Source organism: Natator depressus, chromosome 21 (genome assembly GCF_965152275.1).
Source record: "Natator depressus isolate rNatDep1 chromosome 21, rNatDep2.hap1, whole genome shotgun sequence".
Taxonomy (NCBI): domain Eukaryota; kingdom Metazoa; phylum Chordata; order Testudines; family Cheloniidae; genus Natator; species Natator depressus.
The window spans coordinates 6,675,315-6,694,613 of NC_134254.1; the positions used below are offsets into that span (position 1 = coordinate 6,675,315).

Consider the following 19,299-nt stretch of genomic DNA (forward strand, 5'->3'; position numbering starts at 1 on the left):
GTCACCACTGAGAACAGCCAAACTCCATCCTCTTTGGAACCCCCCTTCAGATAGTTGAAGGTTGCTATCAAATCCCCCCTCATTCTTCTCTTCTGCCGACTAAATAACCCCAGTTCCCTCAGTTTCTCCTTGTAAGTCATGTGCCCCAGCCCCCTAATCATTTTCACTGCCCTCCGCTGGACTCTCTCCAATTTGTCCACATCCCTTCTGTAGTGGGGGGCCCAAAACTGGACGCAATACTCCAGATGTGGCCCCACCAGTGCCGAATAGAGGGGAATAATTACTTCCCTCGATCTGCTGGCAATGCTCCTACTAATGCGGCCCAATATGCCGTTGGCCTTCTTGGCAACAAGGGCACACTGCTGACTCATGTCTAGCTTCTCATCCACTGTAATCCCCAGGTCCTTTCTGCAGAACTGCCTCTCAGTCAATCGGTCCCCAGCCTGTAGCGGTGCATGGGATTCTTCCTTCCTAAGTGCAGGATTCTGCACTTTGGCTGCTTGTCAAGTATTAAGTTATAGCAATATTTTCCAAAGTTGCCAGGCATTTTACACACACTACTCAAACCCTGTGGGAAAAGCTTGGAGAATGTTTTCTGAGAGACCTGAAGTGACATAGTGCTTGGAAGAAGAAAAGCGCTATAGACATTTTTTGTATGGATGCTGAATTGGTATGAACAACGATGGATTTCAGCTATCTTGCTTTTAATCACACCAGATGGTGAATGAGAAAACAAATCTATTCGTTTTATATCTGTCCTGTATCTTACGCCAGGATCAGTTCTGTATTTGATCCAATTTTATTGAACCAGTGGATGGGGAGCTAGACTGGGCACGTGTTCTCTTCCCAGCTTTGAATTAGTGCATGACCTTAAGCAACGCTGTGCCTCAGTTTCTCCAGCTGGAAAATGGAGATAACAACCCTTTGGCGCTTCAAATGAAAAGCAATGTCTAAGCTCGGTGTCACGGTTAGCACATTTCAAATTCCAGCAACATCTGACATGGCCTTAGCAACTAAGGATTTAAATACCAGCACTGCTTCCGGGAATGTCAGGCCATTTTAAGCAATACTGATAAGGGAGGTGACAGAAGATATGTTTGTAAAGGCTTGTCTGCATACGAACACACAAACCCCCTAGTGTCCCCAGCGGGCTGAGCACCTGTACTGAGTAACTCATAGTACATATAATGGTAGCCCCAGGGCCTGCATCTAACAGCAGAACTAGTTTTACAAAGTGACACCTTTGCTGATTTTCAAATCCTGGGATCAATTTTGTATGGATAGTGAATGAACAGCCACGTTTCTGTGCCTGCTGCGAACTGCAAGGTAAAACCAAGAATGAATTATTAATAGCAGCAGACCTACAGCCAACAACATTATCTGATGTTTGCTAATGTGGCTCAAAGAGAGCTGAGTATTTAAGCAACATCGTCTCTTCACTTTCTCCTGCCCTCGGCCCCTCTTGTTTGGGGAGCATGAGGCATGAAAGCCTGTTTCAGACTCCCCTGTCCAGATGTGGTCCTCTTTGTGGCGGATGGGGTGATTGCTGGCTTACTGTGACGGGCCATGGTTTGTCATGACTGTATTTTAATATAGCTCCAAGCAGGAAGCTTGCTGTCATCATTCAATCTAATATTGTTATGGTGCTGGTGCTGCTTCCCTCAGCCGAATCTCTGGAGGAGAGGGGAAATCACTGCTCACGTAAGGGGTTGATTAAGGCGGGGCTCTGTGGGGCAGTATGTTTCAGCTTTTCACTTGGGAAGACACCAGGGCAAACCATGAAAACAAACAGCAGCGCTGGCTGGACTCTCCTCCCAGGCCCAGTTGCAGGATTGGTTGGTCTCTTGCTTACAAACCCAGCAGCAGCTGGACAGGACAGCCTGTCTTCAGACAGCGGAGTAGGGAGGGATGCCGCAGGTCAGGACATGGGGACTACTGGCAGAGCCGACTAGCGTCCCAGCACTGGAACAGAGACCCTGAATGGAGAAGCTCCTGCCAACACTGGCCAAAACATTCAGAAGTGGCCAGTGGTTCGGGATGCCTGGCACTTGTTTTTTTTTCAGAATTGCTGAGCGAGCATCGACGTCATTTGGAGTTGTGGGTTCCCAGCACAGTACCTCAGCCTGGGAACCACCCAGAATCACCGGCAACTCCTGAACATTCTGGCCACTCCAGGCAGCAGGTCCCAGCCCTCACCTGCCCGAGGACCAGCTGCAAGATAGGTGCCTCTGCAAGGGAGGGTGCTTGTTCACTCGGAGTTCCCATTAGCTTTTGGGCTCGGCTGAGGCCCAGCTCAGAAAAGGTATTTAAATACCAAATTCCTATTGAAATCAATGGGAGTTAGGTGCCTAAATACCTTTAGGGATGAAGGCTGCAAGGCTTTGGAGCAGGATTTGGGGCAGTACATCCCCAGGAGCAGGACTAGGGTGCTCACCGGGCACTCTACTTCCTGTCTGACGCTCCTGGCTGAGGAACCCTACCCCTCTTTATGAATTCACAGGCACAAGAGCATGTGGCCTGCAAAGCCTGTGCTTCTTTGGGGTACACCACGCCCTCCCCCAGCTCTGCTGCCCTTCCTTTGTCCTTTCCCTTCAACCCTTTTCAGGGATCCACAGATCCAGGCCCAGTCAGGGCCAATATCCTTGCAAGTACTTCTACACTGATGCATTGCGCCTGCAGCCAGATACAGCGGCACAACGGGAAGAACAAGAGATGTGTGTGCTTCCCCCATGCCCACTGAGTGTGAACTTCAAAGCCTTTCAACTGCCGCAATGGCCAACCTAAGAACCTTTAAGCGAATTTGTGTGGAAATGGAAACACCCAGCCAGAGTCATCGAAACTTAATGAGAAAAGACTTTGTGTTTCTTTTACCCACAATACAATGGAAACTCTCAAACAGTGGGTCGAATTCCTCCAGAATGCACACATTCAGTACCAGTGCTTATACTCTGGGAATGAATGGTCATGGGCAGCTAGGACTGCCGCACGTTAGTCTCATATTCTGGAGAAATTATCAGCCAGATTTTCAGAACAGTTCAGCACATTGGGTGCTAGATGCTCTGAAAATCTGGTCCAATTGTGGGTGCTGAGTACTTTGATGTCTGGCCCTAGATTACACCTTCCTGGTTAAAGGTAACTCTAAAATCGTGGTCTGGTCATTAAAGATCCCATGACTCTTGTCTCCTGGCCATCCAATTTGAATAATTCCTCTCATCTAAATTCCCTCTGCAGTTTCAGATGCATTAAAAATTCTTCCTCATTTACCAACCTGAAACTGTTCTGCATTATTGCTTTGTGCTGTTAAAGAGCTACCACGCTCCTTCCCAGGGGTGGCTGCATTTTAATGGGGGGGAAGGGGGGAAAGGGAAAATAGTCTCAATACCTCATTCAGGATGGTAAATATCATCCCCATTTTACAGATGGATAAACTGAGACACAGAGAGGGAAGTGGTTTGCTCAACCCATATGAACAGATCCTTGGTCAAGCTGGGTGGATCATGCTGTGTAGAATCACTGGCAGGCACAGCTGTTTAGAAAATGGCATTTCTATCCCATGGGAAAGTCCAATGTTTCTATGTTTGTTTTCATCCCCAAAAGTCAAAATACCAAAAAGCTTGGAAAAATTCCAGTTCAGAAACATCAGAGTGAAACATTGCAACATCTTCAACCAAGACTAAACATTTTACTTTGAATTTTCCCAGTGACAAATCAGAAAATTTAGTCAAGATTAAACATTGTCCCTTGAAAACTAAATCCCGTAGTTTGTCAGAAAAATTCCAGTGGGCTCTATTGGTGTGTTATCGGGGATGGACAGCAGAAGATCGTACCCAAAGGGGAGAGCCATCAGTCAAAAAAGGAAACAAAAATAGATCTGCTAATGAGGCTCAGCTCATTAGAAGAAGTCAGAGTTGTTTGGGTAACTCGTACACCAAACTCCCATTAATCCCCCAGGGGAAAGACCCAGATTCAGGACCACATTCCAACAGTACCCTGCCAGCCACTGCCACAGCCGTGTGACTGGAGCAATTAGGAAACAAAGACAGAACCAGTTTGACAAACAAAACATCATCATACAGCAGCTGACCATGCGTCACACCTGTGTCAGTTGCAGCCTTGTTTGAACATGAGTGAAGCTGGCTAGGCTCCAGTATGGGATCCCTCAGCACTGCACTGTGGACTGGGATTTCTTTTCAGCAGCATATTATAGTCCCCAAATTAGTCCAGGTCCTGGGTCAAAACCCGGCCAGCAGTGGTGTTTAAAAACGGCTGTGGCTCACACAGCTCAGAGCGTCAGGAGGAAGCATTGTTTAGTGGTCAGGGCTCCCAGGGCAATGGCAGCCAGGATACCTGGGTTCTATTCCCAGTTCTGCCCTCTACTTGCACGGTAGTCATGGGTGAGCCATATCTGTGCTTTGCCTCAGTTAAACCATCTCAGATAATCACCCCCCTCACAGGGTTTTTGTGAGGCTTAGTGAACTATCTGGGAGGCACTTTGAGATCCTCAGACAACAGGGGCTCTGGAATTGCCTGTGCTTTCTATTGTGGGCAAGCCCCTCTATCCTTGTGTCTCAATCCAGGTTGGGTAAAGGCACCTGAAGCCTCAACCCACAGCAAAGCACTGTGTCTGACCTGAGCTTTCACCACGGGGGAAAAAACGGGAAGTCCTGCGACAATGCCTTGTACGAAAGGTTGCCTCTCCCACAGGGCCTATTGCATTTTTGAGTCTCTCTAGGAGGACCATGCAAAAGTGGAGATAAAGGAGAGAAACACAGTCACCTGTGCTAAGCAAAAACAAAGCAGGTCAGCTGCAAGGCTGTGGTCTCCAAGTGTCTGATCCAGGGATGATGAGATATGCTCCAGCTGGGAAAGCACCACATTTACTGCCTGCCCAGGCCCACTGCTCAGATATTAATGAAGGTAACACACCTCAAGGTAGGACAGCTCCGCACTGGGCATGAGCTAGCACCAAGTGTCCTGGATGTGCACTGCTTTGCCTTGCTGCAGCACCTCTAATCAGGGGAACTCCATGCTTTGCACACATCATGGACCCAATTCTCCGCTGCTACAAACTGGCACTGCTGTACAGATTTACACCAGTGGAGAATTTGGGCCAATTAATTCTCACACAGCCCCCCAGTGATGCGTCACTGTGTCCATTTGCAGCTAGGGGAACCTGATATGTCTAGCAACCTGAACGAGCAGCATATTTCTCTGCGGATGAACCCGGTACGCCTAGCTAACTGACAAATTGCTCTCCTCCCTTTAATCCGTATTCCTGCCTGGTGGTTTAGCTTGAAGTCTAGGGAACAAACATGTTAGCACCAAGTGGCACAAGATTATAGAGCAGGAGAAAGGTGAAAAAATAAAGGGTTCCAGGCCTGCATATCCTAGGAAATGAAATTATGGTGCTAAATTCCTGCAAATACATTGTCCTGTCCCTTTAAAGACCAGATGAATACAAGTAAAACAACAGTTCTCAAACTTCACTGCACGGCAACAGCCTTCTGACCACAAAAATTACTACATGACCCCAGGAGGGGGGACCAAAGCCTGAGCCTGCCCAGGCCCCACCACCCCGGGTGGGTGGGGGGACAAAGCCAAAGCCTGAGCCCCACTGCCTCGGGCAGGCGAGGGGCGAAGCTGAAGCCCAAGAGTTTCAGCCCTGGGTGAGGGGCCTGTAACCTGAGTCCCAATGCCCAGGGCTGAAGCCAAAGCCTGAGCCCGCCGCTCAGGGCTGAAGCCCTCGGGCTTCGGCCCTGGTCCCCTGTAAGTCTAATTCCAGCCCTGGCGACCCCATTAAAACAGGGTCCGGACCCACAGTTTGAGAACCCCTGCAGTAAAACTGTCTTCACTTAGAGACCAGACAGCAAAGTGGCTCACCTTGGTTTTCTGCTCAGCTCTCATGGATCTTCCCTGTCCAAGTCAGCTCCAGGCAGCACAGTACAGGAAAATTAACCAATTACCCCCAGCTGGTCCAGCCCTCCAACTCCCGTCACTCAACGATCCTTTTTGACCAACAAAGTATTAACCTCTTCCCTGCCAACTCTTGGTGAGGTCCATCAGTGACCCACTATCAGATAGCAACATCTTTCAGGCCCTACACACTTGGGCCCTGATCCTGTAGCTGGCACCAGGTGGCTGGGTCCTTAAACATGTGGGGAATCCCACTGATTTGAAGGCTATGTAGACCTGATTGCAGAATTGGGCCCTTGGTCTGGATTTAAACTGGGAACCTAAGGCCAGATCCTCCAAGTTATTTAGGTGCCTAAACATGTTTGAGGATCTGGGCCCTAGGACCAGATTTTCAAAGGTACTGAAGCACCTAAACACACAGATAGGCACCTAGGGGGATTTTCAAAAGCACCAAGCTACCACTGAAATCCTAGTTGTAAGGGGAAAAACTTCAACCAGCTCTAGTGAAGGGACTGCACTAGCCAACCTCACTGATTCAAAACTACACACCAAAGCAGACATTTAACCCTTCCAAACAGATAAAGCCCCAAACAAAACTACCATCTACTCAATAAAGTTTATTTTCCAATCTTGGCTTCGTAGCATTCACAATACATTTGTAATATAAGCCTTAGCAAGAAAACAAACACATTCTCAAAACAGTCCATGGCACATCTGAAATACAAAAATCGCAGGATCTTTATAAAACATTCTGACACAAGGATACCATCTTTTATTTATTTTTGTACCTTTCGATTAATTCCAGAGAAACTTTCCATACAAAAAAAATCATTGCAGCTTTTGGAATAAACCTTTAAAATGATTCCTTTTAAAATTCATCTTCTGTTTTTACAATAATAGTTAAATATATTATTTGTATTTGCAAATGAATCACACCAGAGAACATTCACAGCATGGGTACCCTTGGTGGCTGGCGCACGTGGGTGTGTGTATTTCCCCTTCCAGGAAAAGCAAGATGCTGAGGACGAAGAAGGTGACGAATAAACCAGAAAGCGGGCTTCTTACTATTTGCACCTGTTAACACAGGACACCACTAGCAAGAAATTCTGAAGGGACAGCAAGGTGCATTCAACAACAAGACTCAAGAGTACAGGAGAAGAACAGGTAAAGTACAGCTAAAGCAATATTTTCAGGCAAAGATCCGTGGCTCTTGGCATGAGGGGCCTTGTTAGTTTCAACCCCAATTCGCACAAAGACCGAACTGCGTGTGTTGAACCCCCTGGGCCAATATTTTGCTCTGAGTTAGACCAGTGTAAATCCAGACTTTAGCAGAGGGATGCCAGATTTGCACTGGTGAAACTGAGCAGACTCTGGCCAACAAGGGCTAGAAAATGGTGGTAGTGTGGGGTGCGATGGTTTCAGTTCTCTGGGGACTTCACCTCCCTGGGAGCTGTGCAGGCCCCTCGGGATTAAGATGTCAGAGGCATGGCAGCATGCCTACTGAAGGCAATGGGAGGCTTTCCACAGACCTCAGTGAGCAGTGGATCAGGCCCTATGGACTGAGAGATCTCACTAGGAGCCGGTTGGTTGAACTGATACGAATTATGCTGTAGCATTTGGTTATGGCCTGGATCTAGGACTCCACTGAGGATGCTCCCCTTGAGTAGGGATCACTCCAATGAGTGAGGTTTGCAGGCATCAAAAATTTGCAGCTGCACCTGACATGGGATCTTCCTATCAGAGGCCACAGTGACAGCGTCCTAATTAAGATAAAGGGATCTATTTCTGCTTTCAGTTCCACCAGTGTAATACCCACGTGAGAGCAGAATCAAACCCATGGGGGTCCTGGTCTCCACTCCACAAGCAGATATTAAGGCACAAAGCCCACTGAGATGCGAATCTGTAGGGCTCAGCCATTTCCACCTTCCTGCTGTTTCTCCACCTGCCTGCTTTACCCCGAGCCTTAGTGACTCAAGGTTCTTGCATCACTGGGGCCTTGTCCTCATTCAAAAATGAGGCTGTTAGAACATGACCTTGAGGAGGCATATTAACTAAAGTGGTGTTAAATACACCTTTGCAGTCAGTGCAGACAGAAATCTGTGTGTGTTAATATGGTGCCAGCTGGACCCCTAGGTTTAACCCCAACCAGCTGGTCTGATCTTAAGCACCATTTCCCCCTACAAGATGACATGGACTGCAAGGTCATGTTAAACATCATGTTAGTTAAATCAACTCCTCAAGATCATGTTCTAACAATGACCTCATTTCTGAGTGAAGCCAAGTCATGAGAAAACACACACACAGCTCGGAAGCTAGGAGAAAATGGTTCCTCTAATTATCCACCTTAAAGGAGGGGGAGAAAAATGCTTATTTCCTCGTTACCATGAGAACAGACACACTGCAGTTTTGCTATTTAAAATTGCAACAAAAATCTGCAAATGCGTCGAGCCAGGAAAGGTGTATGGGGAGTCGGAAATAAAATGACTATGTCGCCAAAGTTTTATTGTTGCCCTGTAACACAGACATTGTTATTGACACTAGCGTTATCGGCATTACTGGAGCTAGAGATCAGCTGTTGGGACGGAAGAATACAGCGTTTTAAAGGAGTACTGCCTAGATTTGAAAGAAAAATCCAACCCACTTTTTTTCTAGAGCTGGTCAAAAAATTTTAAAAAGTCTACAAAAAAACCAAGAAATTAAAAAAAAAAGTGCAGAAAAGTTTCCTTGAAATTCCAGTTGTTGGAAAAATTTCAACCACACTAAAGGCTGGTCAAAACACACTCAAACCTGTGAACATTAAAAAAATAAAACCATAGCAACTTCCAGTTTTTCAACCAGCTCTACTTTTAACCCACTATTCCATGTATGTGCTTCATCAGGCGATATTAGACTGATCAGTTTCACTTCCTGGTCTTAGTGCTGTAGTTCTGGAGAATGTTTAAATCCACCGATTTAAATGTATTGAGTTAATAAAAGTCATGGCCTTTTTTCTATTAGGTTTTATAAAAAGCATTTTTAAATGCGGGGGAGGTCCTATTATTAGCCAAGGTGGCCAGGGATGCAACCTCATGTTCTGGGTATCCCTAAACCTCCAACTGCCAGAAGCCAGGATTGGACGACAGGGGACAGATCACTCAAAATTGCCCTGTTCTGTTCATTCCCTCTGAAGCATCTGGCTTTGGCCAGTTTCAGAGACAGGACAGTGGGCTAGATGGACCCATGGTCTGACCAGTATAGCTGTTCTTATGTCCTTTTAATTCTACTTGCTGGCCATGAGGGGGGAAAAGGTTCACATATCTCTGGGGATAGAGCAGGTTTCGGTTAAGACTCTCTCCAAGCCTTGCCTGAACTGGCTGTCAGACTGGGACAGAGCTAAACAAAACCCAGTTTCCAACGGGGAACTACTTGTGCTCACAAACCTAATACTGGATTAGTAACACAGGGTTTGATTCTCCACTGACTCACGCCAGTTTTACACTGGGGTCATTCCACTGACTTCAGTGAAGTTGGCTGATACACACCTTGCTAAGTGAGAAGAGTACCACGCCTAAAGAACTCGATGTGCAGCAAGAACAACTGGGCTAACGCACTCCATTAATATTGCTGATACTCCAACCAGAGTAGCCAATCCAGTTGATCACAGCCTTGAAGTGTGCCAGCTCATGGCAATACCATATTACAGTACAATGCATGCTTCTTGTCAAACAGACGAGGTAGGTCAGCGATTCCTGGCTGAATCTCTATTCTAGTTCTTGAATCTATGAAATTATTAATTGCATTTGCCATCTCCCTTCTGCAAACAGCTCAGCTGCACCAAGCAATTACCAAATAATGCCCATGAAACCCTAGGAAACAAAATACAACCAATGCTTCAGCCTTGAAAACACTCAAATTAATGCAACGCTCTACATACACAGTGGAACAGAACTGGATTCATTTGCCAAAGGAGACAGAGCTGAATGCTCCGCAGATGCGAATCTGCAGAGGGGCCAGATTTATAAACATATTGTGGCACCTAAGCATGCGGATAGGTGCCTAGTTGGATTTACAAGTGAGTTGGATACTTATCGCCTACTGGCTTTCAATGGGAGTTTGGCACCTAACCTGCTTAGAAGCTTTTGTAAACCCCAGTAGGAGCCTATCTGCCTCTTCAGGCACCTAAATACCACTAGCTTCAGTGGGGCTATGGCAATTTACATTTGCTCAGGATCTGACCAGTGTCCTCATGCCACTGTACTAAAGGCTTCTGCTCCGATGTAGGTGTCTGGAAGGCATTTACCGGCAGAGCATGTGCAGGAACCCAGAGATCACACAACTAGGACTCAGCCTGCCAAGCCCTGCCAGGGAGTGAGTCCTGGGGGCTTATAAATCAAACCCTGCTCAGAGGGCTGCCAAATATTTACATGCGCTATCGCTCTCCTGAATAGGAATAATGCAAAAAGAAAAGGAGTCCTTGTGGCACCTTAGAGACTAACACATTTATTTGAGCATAAGCTTTTGTGCTACTCTGAAACCTGTCATTATGCAAGGAATAATGCAGTGGAACAAAAGGTGTTATCTTAAACTCACCCTGATAGCAGCTCAATAGGCTAATAAATAAGAGTGTCCAGCCCAAGAGATCTCCTTCAGGAAGGGTGTGTGGGGGAACGGACAGAGCTACGCAGGAGTAAAGAGCATACAGGTCACAGGCTTGGAGATAACTTTCTCGTTCACTGGAGAAAACAGTCCCGGCTGCACGGTCACGGTCATTTGATACCCTTCTGTCCCAGTCTGCAGCCCCGGATGACTCCACTCGTCGGTGACATTGCCTCCCTTGCTCTCCTCTCCCTGGTATTTCCATGGTGGGCCTCTCTCGAGTGGACAGTGGCAGGGAAAGGGGCAGGCTTCCAGAGGCGCTGAACACCCACTGATTCAGCTGAAGCCAACAGGCACCTCAGATGCTCAGCAACACCTTTGAAAATCAGCCCTATCGGCACTGGCGTGGGAGGCAGGGTACGCACTATGCTGACGTGTTTGTCCAAGAGACTGGTGGCGCTCTCTAGAGACCAAGTGCCTGCTACTGATGCCAGGTAAGGGAGCTCTCCTTTAGCACCAGCGCTAGAAGCCTGTGTTGTTAGAGCCAAAAGACTAAGGGGGATGGATGAGCTGACTTAATAACATCTTTTTCCACCTTTGATTTCTTTGATTCTATTGACCCTACCAAGCCACTGGCCCTCGCTCTCCTGTAAGCCTTCTTAAAGTCTTGTCTGTCCTTTATCTGAAGATCTGGTCCCTAGGCTTGGAAGGATTTAAGCTGATTCAGACAGGGCCTGATTTTCAGAGGCACTGTGCACTTCCGACAAAAGTTAATTTCAGTGGGCGCTGCGGGTGCTCAGAAAACAGACTGCAAGCACCAGTAGACCACTTTTTCCTCTTCTGCCCCAAAGACAATGAAAACATCGCTGTCGTTAACAGTGTAACAAATTGTTAGCTGCCCCAGAACCTCACTATGTTGGACACCAAGAATTTCTAGGGCAACTTCTACAGGATGGAACTAGACCTGCCTAAGTGGGCTTCATAGGCTCTATACTCAGAAAGCTCAGTGGGGATCCCCCTTTCGCTCAGGTGGCAGGAGCCTGTGACTTTGGAGCAGGAAGCGCTGAGTTCTATCCTTGCTGTGGCCAGGAAATTCCAAACAGACTCCAAGCACAGAATTGTAGCAATTGTGATTCAGAGGCGGCCACAGATGTTACAACATAACTGATCACGACTTACATGACTACATGAGTCCTCAGAGCCTGGGGCTGATGAGAGCAGGAAGAACACAGACAAGGTATGTAGGAGAATAAGCAAGAGACATTGGCACTGGGTATGAGTGCTCTACATTCCAGTGATGGGGAGCATTGTCCCAGGCTAGTGATGGACTTGGCCCTATAACTCACAAGGGGACAGATGGATTAGGTCCATATTCACCCCTAGGCTGGGACATTACGGGACCCAATTTAGCACAGCTCCTTAAACAAGTGCCTAACTTGTAACACGTGAGTAGGCCCACTAACATCAATGGGATTACTCGGGTGCTTAAAACTGAGCCTACATTTAAGTCCCTTGCTGAATCAGAGCCGACAGGAGAAGTTTCATCGATGGGGTAAACAATTGAGTTACTCACCCACAAATAGAGGTGTCTGCAATGGAAAGAGTAAGCCCGTGGCACAGATTCCTGCTCTACCTAGGAAATGCTCATGGAAAAAGCTTTGTTAAGGGATAGCTAAAGGGGAACAGGGGTTAAAACTTACTCTAGCTAACACCAACCAAATATTGTAAACCTTCCTCTTACATGTCAAAAGAAAACCCCTGATACAGCTGGCACAGAGAACACTATTTCTATGTGCATGCAGAAAGGCTGGCTGCATCACTCACGTGCTACCCAATGAAGTGCTGAATGAGTTAATGGATGGAAACAAAGTGTTTTCCCCAACTAGCTGTATACTGGACACACACCGAAAGAAACCTACCAGGGATGGGCAAATCTCACACAATGCACAGGTCTGGATGCTTATCTGGGAGTGGCCTAACTTGGTCCAACCTGCTTTGGTGTATAGAGTGGGCTGGGAATCTCATGGGGATGATCATGCTGAGCATTTAGAGTCTGACCTGCATTGGAACCTTGGATCCAAACCTCCTCAAGCTTTGGGAAAGTTCAGATCCAGGCCCATTTCTAACTTATGCTTTGCCTCACAGTGAGGCAGCTAATGATTATTAGCCCCATTTGACAGATGAGGAAACTGAGGCACAGAAGAGTGCCATCACCTGCCCAAGGCTACTCGGTGTGTGAGTAGGAGAGTCTGGATTAGAACTCAGGACTTCCTGCCTACCAGTCCCACAGTCAGTCTACCAGCCCATGATGCATGCTCTCTAGAGCAATGCCCCATCATCTCCTGGTGCTAGCTGGGCCATGATGGGTATCGGTGAGGATGAGGTAGCCGGACGGGGAATGAAAACTTAAAAAAATAAATAAAAAAAATCCCCAAATCAACCAACCAATCAAAAAATTCTGACAAATTTTTCAAACTTAAAAAAAAAAAAAAAGTTTCAGGTTTGGTTTGAGCTTTGGAGGAAGGTTTGAGCAGGTCCTTCTTGTACCAGAAAGGATTGAGCACAGCCTGGGAATAGAGGGGGAGGAACATATGCAAAGCAAACAAAGCGCTTGAGTCCCATTGAGTGCAGCAGGTGTGCAATACATGGGGCAAAACCAATATGCTCAGTCCTAGGGAACCGGGTAGGTCGTGAAAGGTGGGTCTGTTTTCTGCTTAATAGGGTGTGTTATGTTTGAGTTGGGTCATGATCCTGCAGCCTTGCAGAGGTAGGGTCGGCACCTTTGCACGCCCACCACAAAGGTGGAATGACGCAGCATTGTGCATTCACAGCTCATTTGCACCAATAGGTGAAACTACTTGTGCTCGTTCATGTTTTGCAATGAGCTCAAAGATGGGCCCAACTGGCTGGACAATTTGCTGCAATTCCAGAGCCGCACGCTGGGAAATGGGTCCTTTTCCTAGTGGAAACGCACCTTTCCGCGCAAGGCAGATTAGAAACACAGCATGATTTTGATGTAGGAAACGGGACTTCACTGGTTTCTCGCTAAATCAGAGGGGCTGGGAACTGCCGCAAAACAGGTGTCAGAGCTTAGAAAATAAACTTGTGGGAGGGGTGGGGGGGTCGGGTTGTTGGGGAAACTGAGGGGATCAGAGGAATCCAGCTAATCTGCATTTTCCCCTTAACAGCCTCTTTCCTCTGCACCTCCTGGGGCTGCCGTTCAGGCAATCCCAGGAACTGTGCATGAGACTCAAATTATGGGGTGGGGAAGAGGAATCCCTGGTTGATAACCATGGGGGGAGGGGCTGAAGGAGAGCGCTCCCTCGTTACATGTTTCCATCCCAACTCAATGTCTGATGTCAGGAAGCCCTGGATGGGGCTCACCATAGGGCGCCCCCTGCTGGTGAGAGCATCTCCTTCATTCAGTGCAATGCATCTTGCCAGGTCTGACTTCCCCACCGGTGGGCATAGCAGGGTGCCCAAGCAGAGGCATGCCGTGCATTCACAGAAATGTCTTCCGCGATATGACCACCCAGCTGTCTGCCAATCCTTGGAGATTCTGCCCTCTGCCTGCGGCGCCCCTATTCACTCCAGATCACTTCCCTGTCCTGCAGCAAACAGGACTGTAACAAGGCCGGCACACAACTCTCCTGAGTTCAGGGCTACTCCCAGGGTAGCTAGTCACTAGTTAAAGTACCTTACCCGGGTATAGAATGCAGTAGTTTACTCTTGGTGGTGTCACATGAAAAATGAGCAACTGGGGGCAGAGCTCCTTTGAAAACAACTACTGGTGGGATGACTGGTGTCAGAAGTGGGATTCTGGGGGGCAGACAGAGGGCACCCCATGGTAGAGGGGCGTTCCAGTATCTTCCTGTTAGAGTCAGTAATTCTGTGGATGGGTCCTGTGGGAGCATGAAGTCCTCTCCTTTCTCAGTGCTTTGATCTCCATGGTGACAAAGGGAACAAGAGCCAAGTTTAAAATATACTCTGTCTCCTGCTTTTCCCTCGGGCTGGAAGAGTAAAAGAGAGAGAGAGAGAGAGAGACAGAGATCAGAAAGGCTAGAACAGGGGTGGACAAACTTTTTGGTCCGAGGGCCAAATCGGGGTGCAAAACTGTATGGAGGGCCGGGAAGGAAAGGTTGTGTCTCCCCAAACAGCCTGGTCCCCGCCCCCTATCCGCCCCCTCCCACTTCCCGCCCCCCGACTGCCCCCCTCAGAACCTCCGACCCATCCAACCCACCTGCTCCTTGTCCCCTGACTGCCCCCTCCAGAGACCCCTGCCCCTAACCACCCCCCCGGGACCCCACCCCCTCTCTAACCCCCCCCCCCACTCCCTGTCCCCTGACTGCCCCAATGCCTATCCACACCCCCACCCCTAGACAGGCCCCCTGGGACCCCACCCCCTATCCAATCCCCCCTGTTCCCTGTCCCCTGACCCCCCCTGAACCTCTGCCCTATCCAACCGCTCCCTGCTCCCTGACTGCCCCCTGGGACTCCCTGCCCCATATCCAACCCCCCGGCCCTGGCCCCCTTACCATGCTGCTCAGAGCAGATTGTCTGGAGCCGCGCCGCCCAGCCGGAACCAGATGCGCTGCCCTGCAGGCGTGCGCAGTCCGGCAGCTCAGAGTGCTGCCCGCATGGCGAGCTGAGGCTGTGGGGGAGGGGGAACAGCAGGGGAGGGGCCGGGAGCGAGCCTCCCCGGCCAGGAGCTCAGGGGCCAGGCAGGACTGTCCCGCGGGCCATAGTTTGCCCACCTCTGGACTAGAACATAGATGCTTCTTGATGATGTAACCCACTAACAGTCTGGTGCAATGTCTCCTTCTAGTGGCTAAGTCATGTGGAAAAATGTATGAGTCCGCTACAACCTTTGAGCCAAGGAAACAGAGTCTGGAGACCATGCAAAGTGGTTCAGGCCAAGACTGATCCCTGACATAACTGCATCTAAACCAGTGGACTTACGCCAGGGGGCCACTGGCCCCATTGTGCTTTTCTGGACACAGCTGAATATTAACAAATGTGTCAATAATATGAAGCTGGAGAAGAAGGGCCCTGCGTGTCAGGTTTTGGAGCCGAACTCGCCCTAAGCTCAGGGATGTTGTGATCTGATGTGTTTAGTTTGGTCCAGGGTCAGCCACAACATCTGAATCTTGATCCAAACTTCCCTGGTCATGAGCGCCCTAATCCAGGGTTCTGGTTTGGTCCACGACAAAGATCTGGATCTGAATCTTCTAAGGTGGGGTGTTGGGGGGCTAGGCCTGGGAGCTGTGTCTGGCCTGCTCAGCGGGTACTGTATTGCTTTTCTTCTGTGGAACTCCGAGTGCCGGCCTGAGAACCCACCCACCCCTGATATGGCAGGTCAGTAAATCTCCAGACGGGACATGACTCGTCCCTAAAGTCACACAGCAGGGCAGTGGCAGAGTTGGGAACAGAATCCAGGAGTCCTGACACTTAGTCATGACACCATAATTAGGCCCAATCATTTCCCCTCACTAATAACCTCCTCCCAATCAGCTAGGGGACTCTGAGGTGTGCACCTGCATACGGGGAAGGGGATGGGGAGAGGCTGCTTTGAGGCATTTCCCACTAATCCAAACAGACTTTCCCCTGACATTAATCTGAGAAACAAACAATGGGACCCGCCCGGCTGCTTGGAAGAGAAGGTCACCGCAGCGCGGCGTACACATCACCCGCATGGCACTGCCTGGACGGCGTGGAAAGGCTGGCAGGATACCAGGTGCGTGAGGCGTTGCACATGGATGCAGTCCAGTGCTGTCACTGCAGCGGGCGTCAGCGTGACCACACCAGCGCGGGGCAGGCCAGGATCTCCCAAGGCCAGCAGGAGACAGGATCGGTTGAATCAGAGCCTGGGAGGCAGAGCTCCCCACACTGGCCTTGCTGTTTCTAGTGTCTGTCTCCACTGGGCTGGGGGCGTAATTGCCAGCTCAGGCAGACATCCCCTGTGATGGAGCCGGCGTGCTAAAACCAGCAGCGTAGCCGCGGTGGCAGGATGGGCTAGCCGCCCCAGTACGTACCTACGGTTTCAGACAGGACTGGCCCCTGAGCTGGTAGCGCCTCCTGCTGCCCATGTGGCTGTAGCACAGGTACGTCTGCCCGAGCTGGGACTCACCCCTCCACTCCAGTGTGGGCAAAGCCTTGTCGTCCCACGGGGCCACCCACACGGGAGGGTCTAGCTCTTGTGGGGAAAGCACAGCACTGACTCTGGAGACCTGATTCAGACCTGGGGCCTGATTCAGCTCTCACTCACGCTGGTGTCAATCTGGAGTAACTCTGCAGCCGATTGTGGTGTAAAACTGGTGTAAGCGAGAGGAGGAGCGGGCCCTTGAATTCTAGACCCACAGACTCAATGGGCCTGGGCACCTGCTGCCTGGCACCTCGTGTTGTTATTCATGCGAGAGGGAAGTGGGTGTGAAACACAGCCACTGGTGAGGGCACAGGGTTCTGACCTGGCAGTGTTTTACACCTGGGGGGGGTAAATGACTCCCCATGATGCAATGCAGTGGAGAATTAGGTTCACTGTGTGACCTTGGACAAGTTCCCTCTCTGTGCCTCAGTTTCCCTCATTTGTAAAGCAGGGATAGGACACTATCTCCCTCCTGGGGGGCTGTGCGGCTAATTGCACATGTGCTTGTTCTGCGCTTTGGGATCCTCACATGGAAGGTGCTGCCAGAGAGCATGGTACCTTCCAGCTCTGAGCATTTCTAGAGTGCCTCTCCTCCCACGGGGCCCAGATTAGGGCTCTGTGCCCCGCTGCAGCGTCCTACCTGACTGCTGAAAGGCTGAACCTCGGTAGCCAGGGTCCTTTTGAAGCTGTATTTCCTTCAGAGAGAAGATGGAGGCATCTGGGTGAAGGGAAAGAGAAGTTGAGAGTTCATGCAACTGGCTGGGTGAGCTGCGATCTGAGCTTCCATAGGAAGCCAAACACCAACGAGCCCTCAGAGCTTCACCCCTGGTGCTCACTCTGCGGCTCCCATGAATTCTCCATCTTGTCATGCCCAGATCCCCCACCCCACAGCACCCACAGGCCCACAATTCCCCTGGCCCGATAGTGCCCAGATCCCTCACACTGTGGTGTCCCTGAACCCACAATTCCCCTCCCTAATATGCCACAGCTTCAAGCTGCCTGAGTACCTGGCTCCCTTTCTCTAAACGGGCACAGAGCCACGGAATGGGGCTCTCTAAAGAGCCGTGCTTAAGCACAATCCTTCGGGTGTTAATAAGGCTCTGCCTTCGCCTGTTAGGCCCACCGCCTGCTGTGGGGCAGGACGACTCAGCAGCTGCTCGTTCACGCAGGAGCGGTGCCCTGTGCGCTCTGTCCTGATCGGCTCTGGAACTGGGCAGCTAATGGGAAGGTTTCCTGTGGGAATTTTTCACAGGAAAAATGCTCATTTGAAGTTTTCCCATAGGAAACTACAGTTTTCCCACGGGAAACATTTCAGAAATAAAGGAAGTGTGAGAAAACCTGCGAAACTCCCACTTTCTGTCTTCCAACTTGTGCCAGTTGGAAAAGAGTCAGAAAGGGTTGAAAGTGTCTCTACCGCTCTGAAAGGAACGCTCTTCTTGACCTTCTCCCTGGTTTTGTCAGGGAGAAAAGCAGGTTCCTCACACTAGCAACATGAACAATTTCGAAAATACTAAAAAAAACCCTCTTCCCCCACCAGACATTTTTCATTTAGAAACTTTTTCAGACGACGAAAAACACTGTCAAAACGGAGATTTTTTCCACAAAAAAATTCATTTTTGATTAAACCTGGTTCTTTATCAGCTCCCCTCAGCACCTTCCCCGGGCCCTGACGTGAGACGTGCTCCCTGCCTGCCTAGTGCAGGGCTGAGCCCGAATGCGGAGCTCCCGGGGACGAGGGAGCCTAGATACATAGCCTGGCTTGGCCCAATGCCCATGGGTGCAATATAGCCAAAGCACTAGACTGGAACTAGAAAAGGAGTACTTGTGGCACCTTAGAGACTAACCAATTTATTTGAGCATAAGCTTTCATGAGCTACAGCTCACTTCTATTACCAGCAGGAGAGTGGGGTGGGAGGAGGTATTTTTTCATGCTTTGTGTGTATAAAAAGATCTTCTGTACTTTCCACAGTATGCATCCGATGAAGTGAGCTGTAGCTCACGAAAGCTTATGCTCAAATAAATTGGTTAGTCTCTAAGGTGCCACAAGTACTCCTTTTCTTTTTGCGGATACAGACTAACACGGCTGTTACTCTGAAAGACTGGAACTAGGAGACCTGGGTCCCCTTCTTGGCTCTGCCACAGGCCTGCTTGGGCAAGAAACTTCCTCTCTGTGTGCCTTGGTTTCCCTATCTGTACAAAGGGGATAACAATCCTGACCTTCTTTGTAAAGTGCTCTGAACCTACTAAGTATTGCTATTATTACGTGTCCAAATCTAGCTTAATACCGACGAGGGGACTTCACAGAGGCGCATGACTCAGACACGGGGTTTTTCAGCAATGGGCGGGCGGGGGGAGGCTGTGCTACTTCCCAAAGGGTGTCAGTAAGAAATGTAACAACTGGCTGGGCAGCCCCTGAAGTGCTGTGTCCTGCCCTTGGACAGCCCAACAGGATAATCTGTGTGCTCACTGTCAGGGAGGAGCTGGACTCGGTCCCCCAGCGCCTTGAAGTAAGGGTGTCGCAGGGCCTCTTCGGCGGAGATCCGGCATTTGGCTTCGTACTGTAAAAACCACAGAAAGAGGCGTGTGGGGCGATATAAGCTCTGAGTGTGTGTGTGAACGATGACATAAGCAGTGTGTGTGTGTGTGCAGGTGTTTACCTGTGCTCTGTG

The 19,299-nt window shown here is 49.4% G+C and overlaps 1 protein-coding gene across 2 annotated transcripts in view; it reads right to left on the reverse strand.

The window, feature by feature from the left end:
• Positions 1-12,366: 12,366 nt before the first annotated feature.
• CDK18 (cyclin dependent kinase 18) overlaps positions 12,367-19,299 on the reverse strand; it is a 69,349-nt gene continuing 62,416 nt past the window's right edge. For both annotated transcript variants that reach the window (XM_074936374.1, XM_074936372.1), the window contains 3 exons: positions 19,098-19,188; positions 17,271-17,348; positions 12,367-14,498 (listed from right to left, as the gene is read on the reverse strand). In XM_074936374.1, the coding sequence (XP_074792475.1) occupies positions 14,464-14,498; positions 17,271-17,348; positions 19,098-19,188 (204 nt within the window). In that variant the 3' untranslated portion in view covers positions 12,367-14,463. The remainder of the gene's footprint in view (positions 14,499-17,270; positions 17,349-19,097; positions 19,189-19,299) is intronic.